Source organism: Triturus cristatus, chromosome 5_2 (genome assembly GCF_964204655.1).
Source record: "Triturus cristatus chromosome 5_2, aTriCri1.1, whole genome shotgun sequence".
Classification (NCBI taxonomy): Eukaryota; Metazoa; Chordata; class Amphibia; order Caudata; family Salamandridae; genus Triturus; species Triturus cristatus.
The window spans coordinates 30,241,455-30,265,028 of record NC_140588.1 but is presented as its reverse complement, the minus strand read 5'-3'; the positions used below and the strand labels follow the sequence as shown (position 1 = coordinate 30,265,028).

The 23,574-nt window shown below is 42.0% G+C and overlaps 1 protein-coding gene across 1 annotated transcript in view; it reads left to right on the top strand.

The window, feature by feature from the left end:
- GABBR2 (gamma-aminobutyric acid type B receptor subunit 2) overlaps window positions 1-23,574 on the top strand; it is a 2,527,100-nt gene that overhangs the window by 2,152,508 nt on the left and 351,018 nt on the right. The window contains exon 12 of the mRNA XM_085606789.1: window positions 22,602-22,709. Within this exon, the coding sequence (XP_085462915.1) occupies window positions 22,602-22,709 (108 nt within the window). The remainder of the gene's footprint in view (window positions 1-22,601; window positions 22,710-23,574) is intronic.

The following is a 23,574-nucleotide window of genomic DNA, read 5'->3' as shown; positions in this document are numbered from 1 at the left end:
CACTTTTAGAAAGCCATTTAGTGTCTGCACCCTGTCTTTGGGTCACATGACTGGGTGTATTTTGCAGTTGGTCTTTGTGCATTCCTCCTACGCAGCCATATACTAGTTGTACTCTACCAAAGACATTAACTCCTTCTGTTCCTATCTTAGCTCTCGCTGGAGCATGAAGCCTCTACCTAACCACCACTCTCGGCCCCACAGACCCCTACGTCAGCTTTCTGATGAAGACATTCTCGCCCTGCTTGGGTCCTACACTGACTCTAAGACGGTCTCACAACCCAACTCTACTCTCAACATCCCCTCAATCATTGCAGACCCTGACAGGAAACCAAGCCTTAAATTGAACATAGAGAGCCTATGTCACATAAACACCTCGACTCAAGAAGGGGTCACTTCCAACCTGCACTTCAACGCGATGCTTCTCAATTGTGGATCAGCTGTGAAACATGCAGCTGATATTTCTGATCTCAACATGGCATATAACTTGGACCTTCTGATCATCACTGAAACCTGGCTCAATGATACTTCCTCCCCAATTCTTGACATCTTAATCCCTCCCGACTACTCCATTCTCAGAAGTGATTGACTGGATAAAACAGGAGGGGGCATTGCCTACATTCATCGCTCCAACTTCACAGTAAAACAATTCTCTTGTACTGTCTTATCCTCCTGTGAACAGCTAGTCTCTGAAATCTGGAACAAAGGCAAGAAGATTTGTGAGCTGCACTCGATCTATCATCCTCCTGGTGACAATCTAGTCTTCACAGAGCAAATCATGGAGGTCATTAGCTTGAGCTCGGATCAACTCTGCCACATATTCCTCAGAGAATTCAACCTTCATTGGAATGACACAAATGATCCAATTGTCTATTCCTTTAAGACTTTCCTTTGTGACCTCAATTTCTCACAGCTCTGTTAAGACCCTACTCACAATAAAGGTGCCACTCTAGATCTCATCATTGCCAAAGACATCTTCATACAAATAGGAGAAATCCTACCCTGTGACTGGTCTGATTATTGTCAAATTCCCTTTCTCCTCTTAGACAAGGGACTGGGTCGACAGGGTCAACCCCTTAAAGCGAAACAAATGAATCGCAATATGAGAGACCTCAACATTAACGTGATAACCTCAATCACCAAAAATAGACCACAGCCCCCCCACATTTGACCAACCTTGAGGATCTTTCTGAGCATTACATTAGCACTTTTTCTAACATTCGTGACTCGGTTGCTCCAAAACAGCTCAAAAGGATCCCAGTCAAACTTTTTTTTAACCATGGTTTAATGGTGCCCTAAATGATGAACGGCGCAATCTAAGACTCTCTGAGAGACTATGGAGAAACTCGCCTTCCACCACAAATCTCTCTCAACTGAGGTAAATGAAAAGGGTTTACAACAAACACATACCCTTGGCGAAAATCAAACACCTCAGATTTCAACTGGATGGAGCCAAAAATAGACCAAAAAAACTCTTCGAAATCATTAAGGAACAATCTAACTAATCTTCTAACCAGAGCTCTACTCAATTCTCCCTGCTCCCTAGTGGTGATGATTTTACAGCTCACTTCGCTGACAAAAAAATGAAAATAGAGCTGGAGCTATTACCCACCACCACAACTTTGTTATCTAAGATACCGCCTGCAGGATCAGGTGAGGCGGTAGAATCTACTACAATGCACTTGCCTTTGAGCCTCAAAAACAATGCCTCTTAGAGCAGTTTTCTCCTACCAGACTGCACTGAGATACTTCACAACATGGCGTCCATCAAACCCTCCAACCACTTTGGTGATCCTCTACCCGCCAAGCTCTATAAAGATTTAATCTCAGCCGTTCTCCCTCTTTGGTCCAGGATCATTCATGAATCCCTCTTACAGGGAAAGATTACGGACTGCCTAAAAGTTGGGCAAGTTACTCCCATTCCTAAGAAGCCCAATGCGGACCTATCAGATTCAAACAACTTCTGACCTATCACCAGTAGCCTGACTCTATCGAAATTGCTTGAAAAATGCGTTCATTCGCAGCTCTGCAAACATATTGAGAAATATCAACTCCTGAATCCTCATCAGTCAGGATTCAGAGCAGGGCACAGCACTGAAATGGCACTAACTCACATTGTAGACGACGCCATGAGAGCCCTTGACCAAAATGTCCCTTGTCTCCCGATCCTTCTAGACCTGTCCTCAGCCTTCGATACTATCAAACACGAAAACTTGATTGATCTCCTACAACACAGGATGCGATTGTCGGGCCCGGTCCTAAATTGGTTTGCCTCCTTCCTTCACAACAGCAAGCAAAGGATCAAAGTTAATCATGCCCTCGCTTCCAGTACCCATGTCCTGATTGGAGGTCCCCAAGGCTCTACGCTCTCGCCCACTCTCACCTATTTATGGAGCCTCTTGCAGTCATTCTGAACAGAGCCAACATTAAATACCACATGTATGCGGATGACACGCAATTTTACCTGAAGATCCCCTCGCAAGAGGACATAAAAACTTTAAATGCTGCACTTGCCCTAACTCAACAATGGCTAGCTCAGAAACATCTCCTACTAAATACTCTCAAAACGGAATTCCTTTTGATCACCCCACCTAATCACTCAGCTCCTACCCTTGACTGGATTAAACACCTAACTGTTCTGAACTGCACTCATCACATTGTAGACTCTGCCAAATCTTCACCTTGGATAAACACCTAAACATGCAAGCACACATCAGTGCTACAACTAGGGGAGCCAATTTCCAACTCCACACACTGAAGATAATCAAACATTTCCTCCCCCCTGAAGATCTCAGGCCGGCGGTTCAATCCCTGATTATCCCTAGATTGGAATATGGGCTGGTGACCCTCGCATGACTTCCCAACGCTAGCTTGGCTCCACTTAGAGCTACCTCAAATGCATCGACCAGGCTTTTAACAGGTTCTAGTAAATGTTATCACATTTCACCCGACCTTTTGCAGTTAAACTGGTTATCTATTGAAGCTAGAATCTGACTCAAGATAGCTTTTCTGACTCATAAAGCGATACACCACAATACCCCATACTACCTAGCAAATAAACTTGAGCTATCGGGCTCCAGCCGAAACCTCAGAAGTACATACACCCTTCTCTTGAAACCTCCAAGATTAAAAAAGAAAAGATCGTACAACCATCCATTCACCGGTCTTGCTCCAAGAATCTGGAACTCCTTGCCACCAGAGATCAGATCAAATCCTTCCACTACTTCCTTAAAAAACTGGTTAAAAGACTACTAATGAAAGAACGTTTACGCGTTGATCATGCTTGTGGGTTTTGTTAATAACCAAAATCTTGAAGTATTTTAACTGATGTTCTATCTTCTTCTTGTTCTAGTCCTCGATGGCTCCTTTAACTGCATCAACTGTTGATTTTTGCTCGTTCCCTTTTTGTTAATATCCCTAGATTCACATCGCACATCTTGGTTCTTTCTATTGTATGAAGTTTTACTTGGAGCGCTCTATGGCACCTCTGATACACCCTACTTTCTATTCGTGAATGTTTTCCCACAGGTTTAATTTCACTTACCTTCTTTATGTTCTGCATAATTGCTGACGACAACGCTGTACAGCGCTCTGATACCCTTTGGGTCTTGTTCGTGCTCTATAAAACTTTTCAGATAAAATAAATAAATATACAATAGTTTGTCTGTATGGACAAACACTAGGAGGATGGGAAGGGGAAGTTAGGCACAGTCTCACTTACACCTGAATAGACTGTGTCCTGCCTTCACACAAAGGACTGCATACCCCAGGTAGTTAGTCTGGAGCCACAGAAGTGGTGGCAGGAAACTGTGCACTTCAAAGGTAAACCTCTAGAAGCTTCTCTCAAGTTAAAGGAGGTACCATGTATAAATATTGGACCTCAGACACCAACTTTTCAGTACACTTCTGGAGCTGTGGAAGACTATGCCAGGAAGGACTGCTGTGCTGTTTCAAGGACTGCCACTCTGCTGGACTGCTGCCCTGATGGACTACCTGACCTGCTGTGCTGTCTTGTTGCCCTGCTGCCTTCCTGCCTGGGGAGAAGGACTGGACCTGCAACCGGTACCCAGGCCCACCAGAGTGACTCAAAGGGCCAGGTCTTTTGTAACTAGCACATGGACTCTGCGACTGTGAGTCCGACCCCGCCAAGGGGTGCCATCCAAGTCCAAGTCCTGGACCCTTGGAAGTGAGTCTGAAGGTGCCCTATCTGCCCATCTGTGGTTTCAGCAGAACCAATGCATTACCTTTACTGCGCAACGCAACCTCAAGCAGAACCGATGCAATGCCTCTGTTAGACTTTTCCCAGTGCCAGGACATAGCGTTGCAGCTTCTCAGAACCAATGTATCTCCACTGCTCCATGACGCATCCTCAACGCCGGACTCCACAGCGCAAGCCCTTGGTGACAGTATCATAGACGACGACACAGGATCTCACATCACAGCCCCACAGCTCCTTCAAAGTGATGCATCGCCTCAGCTGTGCGGCTCATCCTTGATATGGGACCTCGCAACGCTCGGCAATCATGATTTAAGGTACTCTTGTCCAACATGCTTAACTGGGTCTCTATGGGGAGCCCGCGCTCCATCGCGGTTGGCCCGAACTTGTGACTTTGTCCCAGTCCGACGCAACCCGATATCCACAGTTGGTGCTTTGTCCTTTTTGGCCCTATTGTCACGTAAATCTTTAAAATTGCTCAACTCCAATTGTACCAATTGAATTTTTGTCACTCTGGTCTCGTTTTATTTATCAAAATGTAGTCTATTCGTCTAACCTGGTGTGGGATCCTTTTTTGTGTTTTCACTTTTTTAGTGTTTAATGTACTGCACAAATACTTTACACATTGCCTCTGAGTTAAGCTTGACTGACCTGTGCCAAGCTACCCGAGGGTTGAGCACAGGTCAATTTAGGGTTTGCTTGTGGCTTCAGCCTGACAAGGAATGTAGTTCCTGCTTGAGTAGAGTTGATCTAATTTCTCGCTCTTTCTGTCACACCCGACATTAACATCTGTGCCGCAGAAACTGGCCTATGAGGCTTTGGAGTATCAGGTATCTGTGCATTTATATCATTTATACAAAGTTATTACGGCTTGGCACCAAGAAAGTTTACCTTTTTAGTTCGCCATGGGGTAGGGAAAAACGGCCAACTCTAAAATACATAGTTAATCAAAAAGTAGAGCTAAACTATTTTCTAGCACAGGCAGTTGGTGTAATTTTTAAAAGAGATAGACCTGCGGAAAGACATTTATCTCTGAATACTGGTGACCTTTTGTTTGTCACCTCAGTCTGACGCAGCTCTTTGCCCATCAGCCAGAAGGAAAAAAAGTGACAAGCGTTCCCTAAGTTAGATTGATCGATCAGCTATCAACCCCATGGTTCATAACTTTGACTCCATTGTTGAGTCTGAGAGAGGGGAGCAGCAATGGTTCTAGCTGGGATATTAACTAAAGGGTGTATCTGAGGCATGTGTTAACCCATTGGTGGAGTGACTGAACAGCCTGGAGAGAAAAATTTTGAAACTGGCTGTTGATAGTGTGACGGTGCCCCAAGATTGGGAATTATGTCCCCCTACTTCATTGTTCCCAACCTTTAAAATCATGTGCTCTAATCCCCTCATCAAACGATGGTTATAATCAATTGTGTACAACTCACAACTGCACTGAAGTCATTGACTGAGGGGTCCTCTGGATGCATACTGCTGTATGCTGAAACTTAACCCTGAGATGAGGTTTTCCGAATCCAATGACCAGCCCAGGCAGCACCATCAGGCCTCTCGACCGTGCTTTAATCTCCATGAAGCATCCCCCTATGAGGTCATTATGGCCCACATCACAGCTACAAAGTCCCGTGATATGGAATCTGCTACTCTGTTCAAAAACAAGGTGTGCCACTGGCTCGCCAGACATACTAATTTTAACATTGCTGAATATGAAAAAATCTTTAGTAGTGAGAAGAATGGGCTGGGTAGGACCACGCTCAAACATCTTAGAGAAGACTGAGTGATAATAATTTGTAAACATCCACCTGTAGCTCGTTGCCTTCTCACCCAACATCCCCATGGCCCCTGCATGACCTAGCGTATCAGCCTATTAGCTTTTTAAAAAAAAAATTTAAATGAACATCTTTAACGGGGACCCATCTCACTTTAACCTACCCGTCAAATCAGCCTCCGTCCACTTTCAGGGAAAGTATTGAGAAGGCAAATACATTCCCTTACCTAGGGGTCACATTTGACTTGTCCAGCACATGGTCATCATGTGTCTCAAATAGAAGCCCCAGGTTTAACCAATTAGTCAGGGTTTTATTCAGTTCTGCATAAATAATTGGGGATAAACACATTTTGTCTGTGCTTAAAATATATAATTGCAAATGTCTGCAAATATTGACTTATGATACTGCTTTTGGTGCTACAAAAAACTACAGTCTACACAAAAAAGCTAGTCTGTAGAGAATTTTTAGGCCTACCTCCTTGTAGTCCTCATTATTTCCTCCAAGAAGAAATAGGCCTCTAATATGTTGAAGATCATATAAAACTAGGCCAAAGTTTAGTGTGGGTATCAATATGAGAAAACAAATATGCCTTCTCACTTGTGACGTGGGCCATAAGATTCAGACGGACCACTGATGTACTTGGCTGAGCCAACTTGTTCACATTACCCCATCAGATTAACAAGGAGGAAACACAAAAGGTGAGAAAGATGTACATGACACTAACATGAACAGAGAGGACGAAATAAAGAAAAAAATAACTTTGTGTGACTATGCCAATATATGAACAACCATCGGTATAGACCAGCGGTTCCCAACCTTTTCTATGCCATGCACCCCTTGGAAATGTTTGATTAATGGTCGCACCCCTTATAAAAGTCTCGCTGGATTCCTTTTATGCATACAGTACACACTGTTTCTCTTTGTCGCACTCTGTGAAATTCCCTCTTGCACCCACTGGGGGTGCAGGCATCCCAGGTTGGGAATCCCTGATATAGACATTTATCTGACCCTGGTTAATAACTCATGGGAAGGATGGCTACTGACTAGATTTTGCCTCCCTATTATCTGTCAACTATAATTTCCTTTGAGTCAACTTGACTCATAGTTACTTTTGATATGTCCATTCGATGAATCCTCTACACAAACAGTGATGCACTTTGTTTTCGTTTGTACATTTTATATGCCTGTATGCGATGTTATTTATTACCTTTACTTAAAGCCTATGGATTTAAAAATTATAAATGCAAACTAACCATTTACTTTTTACAGATGTTGTCCAATTCATCTGTCTGTTACTCAGTGGTGTGTTTTTTGAAGGCCAAATTACGGCATCATAAATCAATGATTTTTAAATCTATTTAAATGTGATCAATTATGGACAACACTTTATATATGAAATTTCTTCTATTTCTTTTTTATCTTGCACAATTCTTTAAAAAAAATTTTTTACAGCACTTTATTCTAAATCAATTATTTTCCAATGGGGCCATCTATGGATGGTGTTCATAAACTGCATGCTTGCTTTTCTTTTTCTTTTTCTGTGCTTTTATGATTATTTTTAAATAATAGAATTACATTTAATTGATTAACTGATTAGGCATTTGCAGAGCCAATAGGTCTGGCACTGACTGTCAGTCTTTTAGGAAATCTTGATTTGTTCTGTCACGGGTTTTGGAAAACGTTGCTTTTGGGGAAGATGCTGAGTCCTCATCATTCTAAAAAAGCTTTGGCTAAAGGCAAAAAGGGTTTTTGGTTTCAAAAAAGCACACATCACTGTAATAGTCCATGGCACTGAAAGGAAATACTTTGTGTGTAGATGTGCTCCCTGTGAAAGGGCCGTATGCCATAACTCACCGTGAAGTGAGCCAATAGATGAAGGGGACTGACCCATTGTCCTATGATGCATGCTGATGCATGCAACTGATAGCATGACGCCTGACTAAAAGCCCCTATAACTAACTATGTTATAAACAAAATTTTAGTAAAATCAAAAGGTCTTGGCTAATACCAGACCTAAAAAAAGCCAATCAGTCTGGTGTTGACTGCTAACCTCTTGCTTTCACTAATGTTTTTGTACATTTTTACTTCCGATAGCTAAATAGGGTTGAAAAGATAAATAAATAGAGACTCTTGTAAAAACAGATAGATGGGGTTTATTAGACAGAGTTGCATAGAGGAGTTGGCCTAACGGCTAGGGCGGTTGACCTCGAATCTGGGGAACTGGGTTCGAGTCTTGGCAATGAAGCTGAATTTCCTGTGATTCTGGGCAAATCACTTAACCTCCCCGTGCCTAACAAAAATATGAATGTGTCCTGATGTAATGCAACTGGTGCTATGTAAAGAGCTCTGATAACCGATTCGGGTCAAGTTTGCGCTATATAAAACTCTGTAAAAAAAAAAAATATATAGATAGGTAGACAGTTAAATAGAGAAGGCTGCATAGAAAGAGAGGGGTGCCTTGATAGATAGATAGATAGATAGATAGATAGATAGATAGATAGATAGATAGATAGATAGATAGATAGATAGATAGATAGATAGATAGATCATTTTAATGACCATGATCTGGTATACTGTAAAATAGCAGCAGTCGGATAAACAGAGGCCAATCCAAAAGGAATTTACTTAAGTATTAGCAGTTGACAGGAACTTATAAAGCTGAGATGTGCCCTGAGATCACATCGAAAGCAGTCTGCTATAACATTACACTCTAGACACAAAGGCAACACTAAATCATTATTTGATGTCTTTATTTTTAAGTTACTGAATCTTAGTACCTAAAGCAGACCGTTTCATAGCAAACAAGACCATTTTAGTGTTTTTAGACAGGCTTTCATCATCATCATCATCTTTATTTCAGTTCGAAGAACCATAAAAGCAGTTAACAAATACAATAATTACACAAATGCACAATAAAGGTTGTAAGCTTAATTTGCTATAATACAGTTAAGTGGACTGGTGTACGTTCCAAACCAGATTAAATCTCTTAATCTTTTTGCACAAATGGTTGATGAATCTAACAGAATACTCTCAATAATGTATCTGCATAATAAAACAGAGTGCCAGAAAGCAAAAACCTCAAAAAAAGCCCTGAGTAGCTCCAGATGGGTCTGTTATGCCATCTGGCAAACTAGAATAAAACCAATAGGAGGGGACTCGTGTACGTTAGTTTTCACCAAAGAATTAAAGTACATAGTGCAGATTGTCAAACAACACAATAGATAAAAGAGATTTAAAAGTTCATATGAAATTTTATGCAGAAAATGATATTTGAGATAACTATAAACAATAGGTAAAACATAATTTATAAAAAAAAATAGCATAATAATCAGTTTTTCAATCACCTGGGCTGAGCAGGTCTGACCGTACCCATTTAGAGACCTCCACCCCCCCTTAATGCTTCTCCATGGGTGTACTAACAACAGTGGCATGAATGTACTTGAACCACCATATCCAGGCTGCATGAAGGTATCTTGACACTGCAAAAACCACCAGCCTAGAGGTGTCAGATCTGAAGAGCCTGGTGGCAACCAAGTAACTCCCTATATCCAGGAATCTACACAGGGGTAATAGCCCTTTTCTCCTCTGATCATCATACGCTGGGCAGAAGAACAAAAAGAGAGATAGGTCTTCTTTAGGCCACTTACCCGCCGGGCATTCTGTACTCTGGTAGATCACATTTGCCCATTTAGCACGAAAGGCCATAATGGGTAAAGACTGATATCTAAATTATAAAAACAATTTCGTGGCCAGGGCAGGAGTGATCTCATCGATTGTATATTCATAGCTGGGTGACAACTTAAACTCCAAAAAACCCAGAGTCAATGTACCTCTACTGCTACCTATGACCTCTTGATATGCTTTGATAAACCCTGTGCTAGATTAGTACCTCATGTGTCTCTGTTTGCTCTGCAATTTCCAAAGACCTTTTTGTGAAGGTCTGTGTTTTAAAAAGAGGGCAGAATTAAAAAACTGTTAACTTCCAGTAGCCAATGACCTGCTAGAATGTTATGAGAACAGTGGTCTCAGTATGAATGTGGAATTTAGTGCTATTTTGTTGAGTTGTTTTGTGCTACACTATCCTGTAAAATGAACATGTAGATTTCACATAAAACCCTCCAAAATTGCCACCCATAACTTTTCAACCCTTTCATCAATTTACATCAAACTTTCAGGGATCAAACTAAAGTTGTATATTTTTCATTAAAGTTTTATGCAAATTCCTTCAGCGGTCTGAATGTTATTAGTAAAAGGGAAAACGATTATCCTATGAACTCCCTAATCTAACCAAACTACACAATGGCCTCTGTATTACACTTGGGAAAGACTAATCACAGCATTTCACCTTTGGGTAACACTTGTGTAAACAACCAAACAAGAGATATTGAACATCAGTACTCTTCAGATAGTCCGATATAGGTGAATAAGGATTGGGGGCCCAGTAATTCCCATTTGCCCTCTTTTGTTAGTTGAGCAGAACTGGAATTTCAAATGTAAGACATTCTCAGAAGCCTCTCATTTCTTGTTTCGGGTAACCTGTTGAGTAGACTTTTGGCATGTCTATGGCTCAGCAGTTCAAATAACTTCAGTGGTCTCTCTTCTTCACTCATATAAATCTTTAAGATGTCAAGTTTTCTAGGGTAACCTGAGCTTCCACTAGAAAGACCCAACATGAAAACTTTCCAGCATCCTGACTTTATCCTGTAAACATAACTGCTCATCTGCTCTCAATTCCTAATCATCAGTCCAAATGTTTGACCTCAAATAGATATAACCGGCCCATGCATCTTGTAGTGTCTTGCGAGTTTTGTGACAATCGTTTTGGCTCCTAACGCACTCTGTAGAGCTGTGACATAGGCATCAGAGTGGAATGCAATGAAAGCTTGTTTTAGAATGTTGAGTTCGCAGTTAAAGGCAGATAAATAAAGGCGTGTCATATTTAGCTCCGTGTGTGGCGCTGTCATTGGCAGGTGATAAGCACGATAAAGTTCTCACAAAAGTATGTTGTTAAATTACTGATGCAGGTTTGACAAGTGTGAGTTCCACAAGACAAAGTTTAAGTTCTTTGACCTTATCTTTTTAGGTGGGGACATGACACCTGGTCCTGCAAACATATAAGTCCTGTCAAATGCTGATCACCCACAAGATGTTTCTATGATACGATCACTTCTTGGCATGATCGGTTACTGTTCAAGATACATGTAAGACTCTGCTACCATGAGTGCTCCATTACGGGAGTTAATGAAGAAAAATGTTTTATTCAAATTTGCACACGAAAGTGAGAGAAGTTTCAAGAAAATCAAACATGCCATTAAAACTGCTGCTGAAATGGTCTTCTTCAATCCAAAGCTTTTTACAGAGGTTGTTGTTGACGCTAGCCCAGTCAGGTTAGGCACTCTCCTTACACAGCACAGCAAACTCCCAAATGCTTGAAGGCATATTATGGCATCTACCAGTAGAGGTTTGTCCCAGACAGAACATGTTTATTCACAACCTGAGAAAAAAAGTTTAGCCATGGTATGAGCTTGTGAACATTGCCTTGTGTTCCTGTCAGGAAAGCCTTTTACGCTGGTAACTGATCATCAAGCTTTTCTGACTATATTTGGCAATCCAAAAGCCAAGATGCTTCCTTGCATTGAACAGTTGGGACTATGATTACAAGAGTACAACTATATTATTATGCATCGTCCAGGGAAGGATCAAAACCCAGCAGATTACTTTTCCAGAGTGCCTATACAAGGTCAGGGTACTCCATCAAAGACAGCAGAAGCCTACATTAATGTAATTGTAAAATCAAATAAGCCAGCTGCTATATCGTTAGTCCAGATCATCACTGCCACAAACCATGATAGTGACATCCTGAAGTTGAAAGATATAATTACACATCAGTCATGGAACCAACTCACTGGACCTCTGACCAGTGATTGTGAATATCGAAAAATACAAAACTGTTAAAGATTAACTGTCCATAACTCAGGAAGACGTTGTACTGTGCGGGTCGAGAATCCTAATTCTAGATAGACTGCAACAGAAAATAATTGAAGTAGCTGACGAAGGACATTCTGCTATTGTTGCCACCAAATGAGCTCTCCGAGACTGAGTTTGGTTTCCAAATTTAGATGAAATGGTTGAAAAGGATCTCAAGGCCTGTTATCTATGCAACTGCCTTTCTACACATTTTACTCAACATACACATAACATGTCAGAACTCCCTAAGAATGCATTGTATAAAATAGCCATTGATTTCTGTGGTCCACTCGATAATAGTCATCACCTGATGGTGATTGTGGACGTTGACTAATGTTTTCCACTAATAGAAGATCTCTCATCCACAACTAATGAGAGAGTCATTGAGAGACTAGATGGCATCTGTGAGACATGGGCATTTCAGACATTTTGAAGTCTGATCATGGCCTGCCTTTTAACAGTCAAGAATTCAAGGATTTCCTGTAGCATCTCAACATAAAGCATCAGAAGAGGACATCTTTATGGCTGCAGGATAACTGACTCATTGAGCGTTTTATGAGTCCACTAAAGAAAGCAGTACAGTGTGCAACTTTGAGAAGCTCAAGTTGAAAACTGTATTGAATTTTACTCTCCGAACCTATCGTTCAACACCTCACTTGACCACAGGCGAAAGTGCTGAGATTTTGATGTTCAAGAGATCACTGACAACCAAGTTACCTCAATGGACCAACAAAAGAGAAAGAAATGAGAATACAACTTGTAGAACAGACTTGGTTAACAAACCTAAAATTAAAGCATACGTGGACAAGAGCAACATGCAAAGACATCAAGTTTAAGAGAAGAGATCCCTCACAAATACAAAGGAGGAAACGTGATGCTCCATGTGATGCTTAACCTTTCCATGTAGTGACCACCAAGGCACGCACAGGGATGGCCTAGAATCCTGTAAAGTCTGTAACCAGAGACTCTTCTCCCCTTCTGCATTTCATTCATCAGTCTTCTGATCGACATGGTGAAGAAAAGACAGAACCTGAAAACTCGATGACTGCTGTTACCTCTTCAAAAACAACAGTTGATGGACAGAATGCAGAACAATGTCATACAATCACCCCAGTACAGAGATCTGGGCCTAAATCCATCATTTTTCGGTTCACCGTGCCATTCCAGTTTGAACCCAGCCATATGCAAATCAGTCTTGACCCTGTGCCTTATGGGAACAGTCCAGCCCGAACTGCCAAGCCAGGGCCTGCTGTTACCTCTTCACCATCTTTGAAAATCTCTGACACTGAAGATGACAGCTCCCAGCTTCCAGTAACCAGATCAGGTCGAATAATTAAAGTGCCAAGAAGGTTGATTGAAGAGATTTAATTGTGCATACATATATACATACTGATTTGTAAAAAATTATAATATTTATTTAACAGAGCGGGAGGTTGTAGTGTCTTGCGAGTTTTATGATGGAACCCTTTTGGTTCCTAACAGACTCCTTAGAGCTATGACATAGGTGTCAGAGCGGAATGCGGTTAAAGCTTGTTTTAGAATATGACATTTACATTTGCAATTAAAGGCAGACGAATAAAGAGGTGTAATATTAAGCTCCTTGTGTGGCGTAGTCATTGGCGGGTACTCAAGCTGAGGAGGACGCTACACACCTTATAAACATACATAAACACACTTATAATATAAAAGACTCTTTTCTGTGGCATCGGTGCACTGAACCACAGTTCTTCATCTTACCTAGACACTATCAGCACAGAATCTTGACCCTGTTGCATGACACAGAAACCTTCCAGTCATGCATGTCAGTCCTGCCTTGGAATACCGATCTGTGCCATGGAGCCACACCAGTGGCAGCTGTGCTCTGTACAAATATCAATGACAATGCTAAATATTTTGATTCTACCACACAGAGTGCACTTGCCATGTTGTTTGTCACTAATAGATTTTGCTCTTTATTAATAATTTATTTGTAAATTGGTTTCTGAGCATCTGACCTCATTGGATCCAATCCTCATTGGTAGTTTTCTTTTCAGTAAATTACAACCAATGTAGTACACTCTTTATTTTAACTGTTTCTTTGTTGTACATATTTTAGAGACAATATAGTAAGGCATGTTTGGGTTATTATTTGGAGCTCCCTCACTCAAAACACTCCATTGCAGAATTTCTAGCTGACACCTCTAGTCATCTAAGTACTACATTTGAACTAAAGCTAACAGACCTAGTCAGCATCACTTTGAAGCGTTAATGATTATCAAAAAGTGCCCTAAAAGTTTAGTTTTGACTTGAGGTGTTGGTGTCCCTCTTGTTCCATTTCTGGTATCGGGTGTTTGTGCAACCCACGTGCTTTTTTGTAGAAATTACTTCAATCGTGGATTTTATGGCATCCCTTGTGGAGATCTGGTGGCATTTGCATTCTTTTTTACCCAGTATTGTCAGAACCACACAAATATCTCTAAATTAGCTATTACATTTTCAGTAATTACATAATGACTGTTTGTCACTACATTTGATTCAGCTCTTCCTGATTTTCCCTACCAGTCAAACAGACCATCCACATGTCTAAGAGCACTAGGACATTTTATATAGCTCCCTGTGTCGCCTCTACGAATGTTGGCCACCCCCCTGCACTGAGTACTTTATTTGGAAAAGTCATTAAGTTCTAAGATGCACAGCCTGCCTCTGCAACCAAATTGTTGCAGTCTTTGCTGAATGGCAGGATGACGTCATTGTGCATTGTATGGTGCACTAAGCCAAATACCTCTTAGTAATGTCTGTCCATGCATACTATGAACATACAACACCTTTGATGTATTTCATTTCTTTGTAAAGCCAAGAAAGAAGTGAAGCCGTTTCTATGCAGGTGTAGGCGAGATCATCTGCGTACCAGATAAAAGAATAAAACAGAGAAGGCGTCTTCAGATTTGAAAATCAGATGTAAATGGGTATAATGGAGATACCTGAGAATGTATAAATTATCCAAATTGAAGCACACTACTAATATAGTGAGGTTCTCTAAGGACCTAGTTACGAGTCTGGTGGTCCGAGGCCTGCCACACTTGTGGTGGTGCAGCGGTGGCAGTCCAGCCACCGCTGCATCGGCGGTCCAACCGCCCTATTACGAGTTGGGGGCTTGGACCGTAATTGGACTGCAGCACCACCATGCATATTTCAAGTTTCAGGACTGCCAGCGTTTTCATGGAGGTCTTTCCTCCATGAAAAGGCTGGCGGTGCTGAAACAAAGGTGGCCCCCTGTGCCCCCTCAGCCTGGGGAAGCATGCAGGGGGGCACTTGTGCATGAGGCCCAGTTCCTGCATGGCATGGACTGTAAAGAGTTCATAAAAACTGTGTGCTCAATATTATGAACCTTTCTTCACTAAAACAAAAACACTGCTCTTGACAGAACTGTATTTTGCTGTGCTTAGCAAAAGTAGGCTGAACAAGGCCTAACTTCCATCTTGTATTCTAGCCAGTGCTTAATTTGTAAACAATTAAGTGCCAGGGCACTGTAAACAGGTAAGTGCCAGTGGCTTGTAAGCCACTGCAGCTTGCATCACTCATTGCCTCTGCCAGCGCTGCCACGGACAGTCTCAACACAACTATTAATCATCAAAGTCCTACAAGTGTGCCAATTCAGACTATTCTAGGCCCTCAAAGCTGTAAGAATGACCTGAGCGGCATGTATTAGCCATTTTTTATGTACATATAATTAAAAAACCACTGCTCTGGTGCTCCTCTCTAATTCAGACAGCCAGCATCACTTGTGGCAGACTGTCATAAGTGCAGGTGTTGGCATTTAGTTCCGGTGCCGAGCACCAGAAACCACTGGCTCAAATTAAGCACTGATTCTAGCACAGCCATGATGTGTGTTTTCATCTCTCATTCTGACATCACACTTAACTAAAATGTGCACTGATGCTTTGTATTGACATGCTGTTCTCAACGGAGGAAGCCTATCTGATGATATTGGGTCAGAATAGGACAATCTCATTTTCATTTAGGGCATAGTGCTAGGATGGTGCCAATAGGTGATGTATAATTCCATATTGTGATTTGTTTAGCTTTGCTCACCTTATCCTTATTGTGATATTTCCATTGACTCCTATTGTTTATTTGTCTATAAAAGTTTTGAAAGTGAGGCAGTCTGATTTTCGAATCTAAACCTTTGTTGGTTGGTCTCATGCTTTGGAGTTTATGTAATTTTGCCTTGACTTCATATCATTCTCTAGCTGCATTTGATTGAGCCTTAAGCTAATTCCCTATATGGATTTGAAATGCATTTTGACTAATATTTTTGCCTTCTGTGTTGCACGTTGAATTATTTTAGTAAACGTTCACGGTTTGCATTTTCCTGCAGACTCCAGCGGCTTTATTTCCTTGAAACACTAATTTGTTATTTATGTTTGGGTACGTTTATGTTATGTTGATGAGTTTTATACAGCACGCAGCTACTCAGAGAGTGTCCTGGCGCTAAACAGACATATTGGCACGCACAGAGTTTGGCCAATGAAGATTGTTGAAAGAGCCATGTCTTTATGTTTTTCTTGAAAGTGGGGAGACTGATTTCGTACTTAGTTCCATGTAACCAGACCGGGATAGGAGAAGGATCTACCACCTGTTCTGAGCCAACAGATTTTATGAACTCTAGCCAGATGTTCCGAAGAAGAACGTATTGTCCTGGGGGGATGTAGTCATGAATCCTTTCCCTCAGATAGCCGGCTCCTGAGCTGTGCAGAGCTTTATGTACCAGGACCACGGATTTAAACAAGATCCTTTTTTATGGAACGCCAATGGAGAGACTTCAGATGAGTGGACATGTGTGTTCTCAGGGGAAGATTGAGAAACATCCGGGCTGCCGAGTTCTATACCACCTGAAGTCTGCCAAGAGCATTCCCGTAATCCATTTTAAAAGTAATTAATGCTTGGATTAGTTCTTTTGGAACTCTGTCAAAAAGTGTAGGCATTTTTTCAGCATCTGTAGCAGTCTGAAGCAGGAGTCTGTCAGCACCTGGATCTGTGGTTGGAAGGAGAGGGCACTATTGAATTTAATGCCTATGTTCTTTATTGCGCCCTGTTGAGGGCCCGGTAGGGGAGCATCCTTCAGCCGAAAAGATCTCCATAGGTCAGGTGTGGGTGAACCAAAGGCCATGGTCTCGGTCTTGGTTACATTTTAGCTGATTAATGGCCAGCCACTGAAACACCTTAGAGAGGCAGTTTTTGATAGCCTCCCCAGCCAACTCTTATCCCTTCCCACAGGAGAAGAGAAGGTGAGTGTCATCTGTATTAGAGATTACTTAAGTTCCTAGAGACTCCACTAATAGCGCTAATGATCTGAGGTAAACGTTGAACAAGGTACAGCTCAGAGCCAAGCCCTGAGGTACCCAAACTGTCAGTTCTTGCGCTTTAGAGGAAAAAGGTGGCATCCAAACCTCTTGGCTTCTTTCATTCAGAAAAGAGGTGAGCCACTTCAGAGCTTTATCCTTAATCCTGATTCCCTGCAGGCGATCGAGGAGTCTTCAATGGGGACAGTATTGAAGGTCACTGAAAAGTCCAACATGATCAAGATGGCCTTACCTCCTTTATACAGGGTGCTCCTTACAGATTCCACTACTTCTAGCAAAACAGTTTCAGTGCTTAAGTGAGGTCTAAAGCCCAACTGGCTACTGTATACAAGATTGTTCCGCTCAAGAAATTGAGAAAGTTCCGAGTTGACATGTTTCCAAGATTTTTTAGAAAGCAGGAAGAAGAGAGATAGGCCTCTAGATGTAGGACTGATATTAGGGTTGGCTTCCCCTTGACAGGTGTGGAGACCTTAACTGTATCAGGATAAATTCCTGCAGATTCCACATCCAAGTGCAGATTTTCCTGGATAGTGGAAATCTTATTGTGGAAAAACAATTCCAGCGAGTCGCACCATTCTGCTGAAGATTGGCAGTCTCTCGAGATTATCTCAGGACTCAAAAGGTTTTCACAATTTTAAGGTCTCTTTTTGGATTTATTACCAGCTTCGACAATCTTGTTCTCAAAGAAACGTTTTTGGCTCGACGCACCTCTGAGTAATAAATCTTCAGTGCAGGTTTGTAAGCAGTTTTGGCATCTAAACTGTAGTCTATTCTCCATTTCCTTTCCAGATGTTTAAATTGTTTTTTGCCTAATCTAATGTCCTCATTAAACCAATGGGCTGTTGGTTTAATCCTTTGTGAATGTCGCACGGCAATCTGGGCTAGTCCCTTAATAAAACCTCAAATCCAATCATCCAGACACACCGCATCCGGACCAAAAGCGCCAGATAGGAGTGGAGTATTTGCTTCTAGCCCGTAACTCTGGATGAATTTAATGCAGTGCACTGGAGTAAGTACGGGTTTCCTGCATTGTGGAATTAACTTTCAACATTTTTGGCCAGTTAAACTGAACTAAATGGTGATCGGACCACACCAGAGGAACAGGAATCTATAAACTATGAGCATACCCAAGAGCCCCGTGGCCAGGGTACTTCCTAATGATTTCAGAAATGGCCCAGCTTGACCTGGAGGTATGTAAATAAGCGCATCTACCGCGGCCTGCTGTGGGGATAAGGTCAGGGGGGAGCCTAATCCATACGCCTCTACAAGTCCCCATAGAGGGTTGGGCCACATTCATACTCACTTTTATGAATTATTGCTACACCACCACCTCTACCCTTTTCACGATCTTTCCTGAGAATTTTATAGCCCAACAGGATAGCAATAGCTAAAGTCGATTGGCCCACTCCATAAGCCATGTTTCGGTGAGAAACAAAATGTTTGTTTTTTCTTAATTTAAAACAATCAAATACCTGCCTTGCATGTTTTTGTAGTGAATGGATATTCAATAGTACAGCATACAAAGGTGCTAATGGTAGATTGAAACTGTCAGCATTCATAGAATCTGTGCTTTTAAATGACAAATGTGGGGTCCACATACAGTGACAACAGGCAAAATCTTCCTATATGATATTAAGTGTACAGTGAAGCGTACAAGGAGATTTATGGGATAGACTGTGCAGAACCGAGCTTTCATAGGCAATAGGGGCCTAACTTCAAGTAGAAAATGGGCATGGAGGTTGGCTGGACGCTTCTGGGACACTGACGGGGGAGATAGGCTTGTCTTAGGTGTGTGCATTAGGGACCATTGCTTCATACAGGCTTGAGGTTCAACAATGTCCAGATCCTGTGTAGATTGTTTATGTAGATCAGGGTTCTCCAAAGTCGGTCCTGGAGGGCCATATCCATGACAGATTTTCAAGATAGCTACATTTATCCAAATGGGGATGTGCTAAAAATCTGGCATGGATCTGGCCCTCCAGGACCGACTTTGGAGATCCCTGATCTAGATTATCTGATGTGACAGCATCAACACATCCGTATGCCTCAGGAAAGTGAAATTGTATGTTTTTTAATCTCTTGAAGTTCCTATTAGTATAGTTATTAACCATCCTGGGCCCTCAGGAATTTGGGGCCTTGGAAAACAGCCTGGCTGTTCATATTGTCATTCCCTACATCAAATACCCCCAGCTGAACCTTAAAGATGTCTAGTCTTCCCGCATAGGGGTTCACTAATCACCCACTTTCAGTCAACTCCAGCTAGCCCCCAAGGCATAGTAATCTCACCTTTAGAGGGCCTTAGCAGTCTATCAGAACTAAAAAGTGTGTTCTTTAACATCCCATGGTTCTCAGTCTCTGAGAATCTGGAAGTATCATCTGACCTCTACAATAGGCCTTCAGAAATTCTTTAAGTTGCCCAAGAGAACCCTTCAGGAGGCCCTCACACGCCTGCAGACAACTCCCAGAACTCTCTGTCCCACCGTCAGACACTGCGGAACAATTCCCAAATTTCTTCAATAGGCCCTAAAACACTATCAGGCCAGATCTCAGACACACCTCATTGATCACACCACATTGATCATGAGCTACCTCAGCCAGCCCTGCTTCTACCTTAAAGATACCCAATTAGACAGTAGTTATTACACACCACCATATGTTCCTCGGAAATCTTCAGCCTGCCTTGAGGCACCTCAGTGGGAACTTGTAGAACCCTGTTCTTCCTTCAGACAACAGACTACACCATCGGGCACTGCTAGAGGCCCACAGAGACCCTCATTTGGCATTCAAACAAACAATACATACCTTAAGTAGGCTGTTCACCTGCCTTCAAAAACTCCAGTTGGTCCACAGGCAATACCTGAGGCATTCTGTCTGCCTTCTGATATCCACAACTGATCCTGAGACACCACCAAGAGACTGTTGGTCTGTTTCAGACACCCAAAGGAGTCACTTAGCAACACTCTATACTCGTATGGACTCTTGATACCATCTGCCTTCATTTAGATACCCCCAATGTGCCCTTAACCCTCTCAGTTGCCCCTGAGAAACCCTCAGAACTTTGCCACAGTCCTTGCTGTCAGCGGGGCCGTTTCTAGGTTTTTTGCTGCCCTAGGCGAGAATTGAAAAATTATGCCCCCTCCCTTTTACTACCATCACTCTCCCCCTGTCATCCAGGCTAGAAGAATTAATGCATTAGATATTCCCTAACTCATGTTTTTTGCTGCCCTCCCCCTTTTGCCACACTAGGCAGCTGCCTAGTCTTGCCTAATGGTAGAAACGGCCCTGGCTGTCAGCCACACATACTCATTAGTTAAAGACCCAAGACCTACCCTCAGAGACTCTGAGCGTACACCCAGAACCCTCCAGCAAGCCCTCAGAGACCATTGGTATGTCCTCAGAGACCCTCAGCCTGCCCTCGGTCAATCCCAAGTTGTCTATACTCTCCCCCAGAGGACCATTAAAAGCAGCTAGTTGGTCCTGAGACACCTCTGGGACGCCATCAATGGCCCTCAGAATGTCTCACGACCTCTGCTAGATTTCACACCTTCCCACCTGATTATTAGAGAATCCTAGCTCCAGTTCAGATCAGCCAGCTTGCTCATGGGAGGCCCCCAGCTCGGGTTCTGCCAACCCTACGCTGCAATTAAAAGGGTGTAAAAAATGTGCACAGGTCGAACTAGACAGGAATGGGCGACTGACCTAAGTTCCCTTTTCTAAACAGCTGTAAATAGGCCTGCATATAGTTCCCTGAGCTGTCTTGCAGGTTTATAGCCTCACAGACAAACCCTTTGAATTGTATTCTTCCTTTGCTCCGCAAGTTCGACGGAGTGGTGGTCTGCTGCTGTATGGGAACGACCTGGTTTTACTTAACTATACTCATGGGGGAGGGGGATGCATTGAAAATGTATTCGTTATAAATGCAGAACAAATATTTCAATATTTGGACGACAAAATACGTCTGTCTCTTGGAGGCTGAGCAGGGAAAAATAGAAGTTGTGTCAAAAAACAAATATGTAGGTTTGGAAGAACCGTTGGGAGAAGGCATGTAAAGAAAGCCGTTGACAGCCTTGATATGTTTTTTAATTTTCTGCAGTGTTCGCTGTGTTTTCTTCAAGGACGATTCTAGAAGCGCTCAAGGTAAAGATTCAAGAAATTGCAGTCTACTGAGCAAACCTTTTGATGCTTGCTGGGGTTTCGATTTTTGATGGTTATTACACAAATGTTTAAAAAACAGTTTGCACCTCGCAAATAGTTCAATGGACCAAGCATTTTGAATTGAACTTGAACTTAGTGCTAGCAAATGCGAGGTACTAGCGAAGGCTTTATATATTTTTTATTTCCTTTAAAATACGGAATCTGACAACATTTATGTACTAGGCTGACGAGATACTCTGTTTCATTTAGGTGGACAAGGAGTTTTTTAAGTTTCTACATTACGTGAATGCTTGGTTATTTCGGAATTGGCAAGAATTATGAGTACATTCTGACTAAAGTTTTTTTTTCATGTAGCCGTGGGATTGTCTAGTTGACATATAGTTACAAGTTATATTGCTAACACAGACGATCTCTCTAGCTCAAACCGGAGAATATTAAGGTTTTTCAGATCTGTTTGACTATCTATCCTTCACTCTTGATTCGAATTAAGGTCTGTCTTGTGAAATTCTGAATTTGTGAGTCTCCTGGTAGGGAAAGGAAAGGTTTTGAGGAGAAAATGACAACAAATGAAGGAAAATGTCTGTATCCTTATGAGATAAACTTTGACTGAACATTTCTTCTTTTATTGCTCTATGTTCCCGCGAAAACATAAGAAAATGTTAATTTAATTTTTTTCAGTGAAATATGTAGCAAATGTCATTTGACTGTAGAAAATGTATTTTTTCAATGTAACTTATGGTTCAAGCAAACTGTTGCGCACAGGATGTATACGGATAGTATTTCTTTTGTTTCGATTGCATTTTAAAATCTGCATTTTCTTCTAACTTGTATAAAATGTTTTCCTTGTTGTTTTGTAAGGCTTTGCCTGTGCATTCTATATTTAATTCCGTGAAATATTGTTTGCCTTAGATAATGCGGGAAATTATTTTGTGGTGGTAAAAATCGAGAATGGGTTAAGAGTGCAAAAAAATTATAATTTCATATTAAAGGCTTCTAGAAATATTTCGCTCAATGTACATTAATTCTGCTATCTAAAGCTATCAATATAAGGCTAGTTATTTCATTTTTAATTCCATCGCAATTTTTAATGAAAGTACTAAAGCTAAGGTTCAGAATAACCAGTTGTCTGTTTTTCATTTTTCCTCGATTTAGGTTCGAACGTGGATTCTTACTGTCGGCTACACAACTGCATTTGGAGCAATGTTTGCGAAGACGTGGAGAGTTCATGCCATTTTCAAAAATGTGAAGATGAAGAAAAAGGTTAGGAAATGATTCTCTTTCAGTGACGAATCACATCGAGTGATAATGGAAATATTTGCATGTACATGTCTGATTTCTGTTTAATGAAGCATGTCTCGTGATGCGTTCCAACCTCGAACTCCGATTAAATGCAGGTGCAGATACTACACAGAGAACTCTGAGTTTGTGAATAACCAAAAAATATAGTACACCAAAAATATAATTTTACATTTGTGAATAAGGCCCTGTAAACCTTAGAAACCACCAACTGATGGGACATCAACCGCGGTGGCCAATGTGGCCTTGAGGGGTAAGTAGACCCCAGCGGAAGGTTATAGACCATGCTCTGATCTTCGTTAGCGTGAGGATAGAATCAGAGGGTGAGGCTGTGATTCTCGACGGTGGGAGTCGTCACTTCCATCAGGTGACAGTCAATGGGATCCATGTCACTGCTCTTAGGGACAGTAGGGCTAGCAAGACCCTAACAGTAGAAAGGCTAGTTTTTCCAGAGCAGTGCACCAGTCATGTGTGTAGGGTAAGTCAGGGCCATGGGCAGGACTTTTTCCGCCCTATGGCCTTGGTATCCCTGGAGTGGGGTGGGGACATGACCCAGAGGAGGCTCATAGTTACCTCCCAGATGCCCATATACTGCATTCTGTGAAAGTAGTTGCCCCCTGTGTCAATAGCACGGGCAGCTGCCCAGGGCTTCCTAACAGTTACGTTTTCTGGGTCTACCCCTCCCTAGTGGAGTGTGCGGGTGCCCACATAGAGGGGCAGGGTGTGGGAGGACTCACCCCTGTCCCCTGTTCATTCTCAGGGCACAGACCCTGGGCTTAGTGATCAGTCTCATGCTACCACCCCATATCTGGTGGGAGGTAGAGTGGAC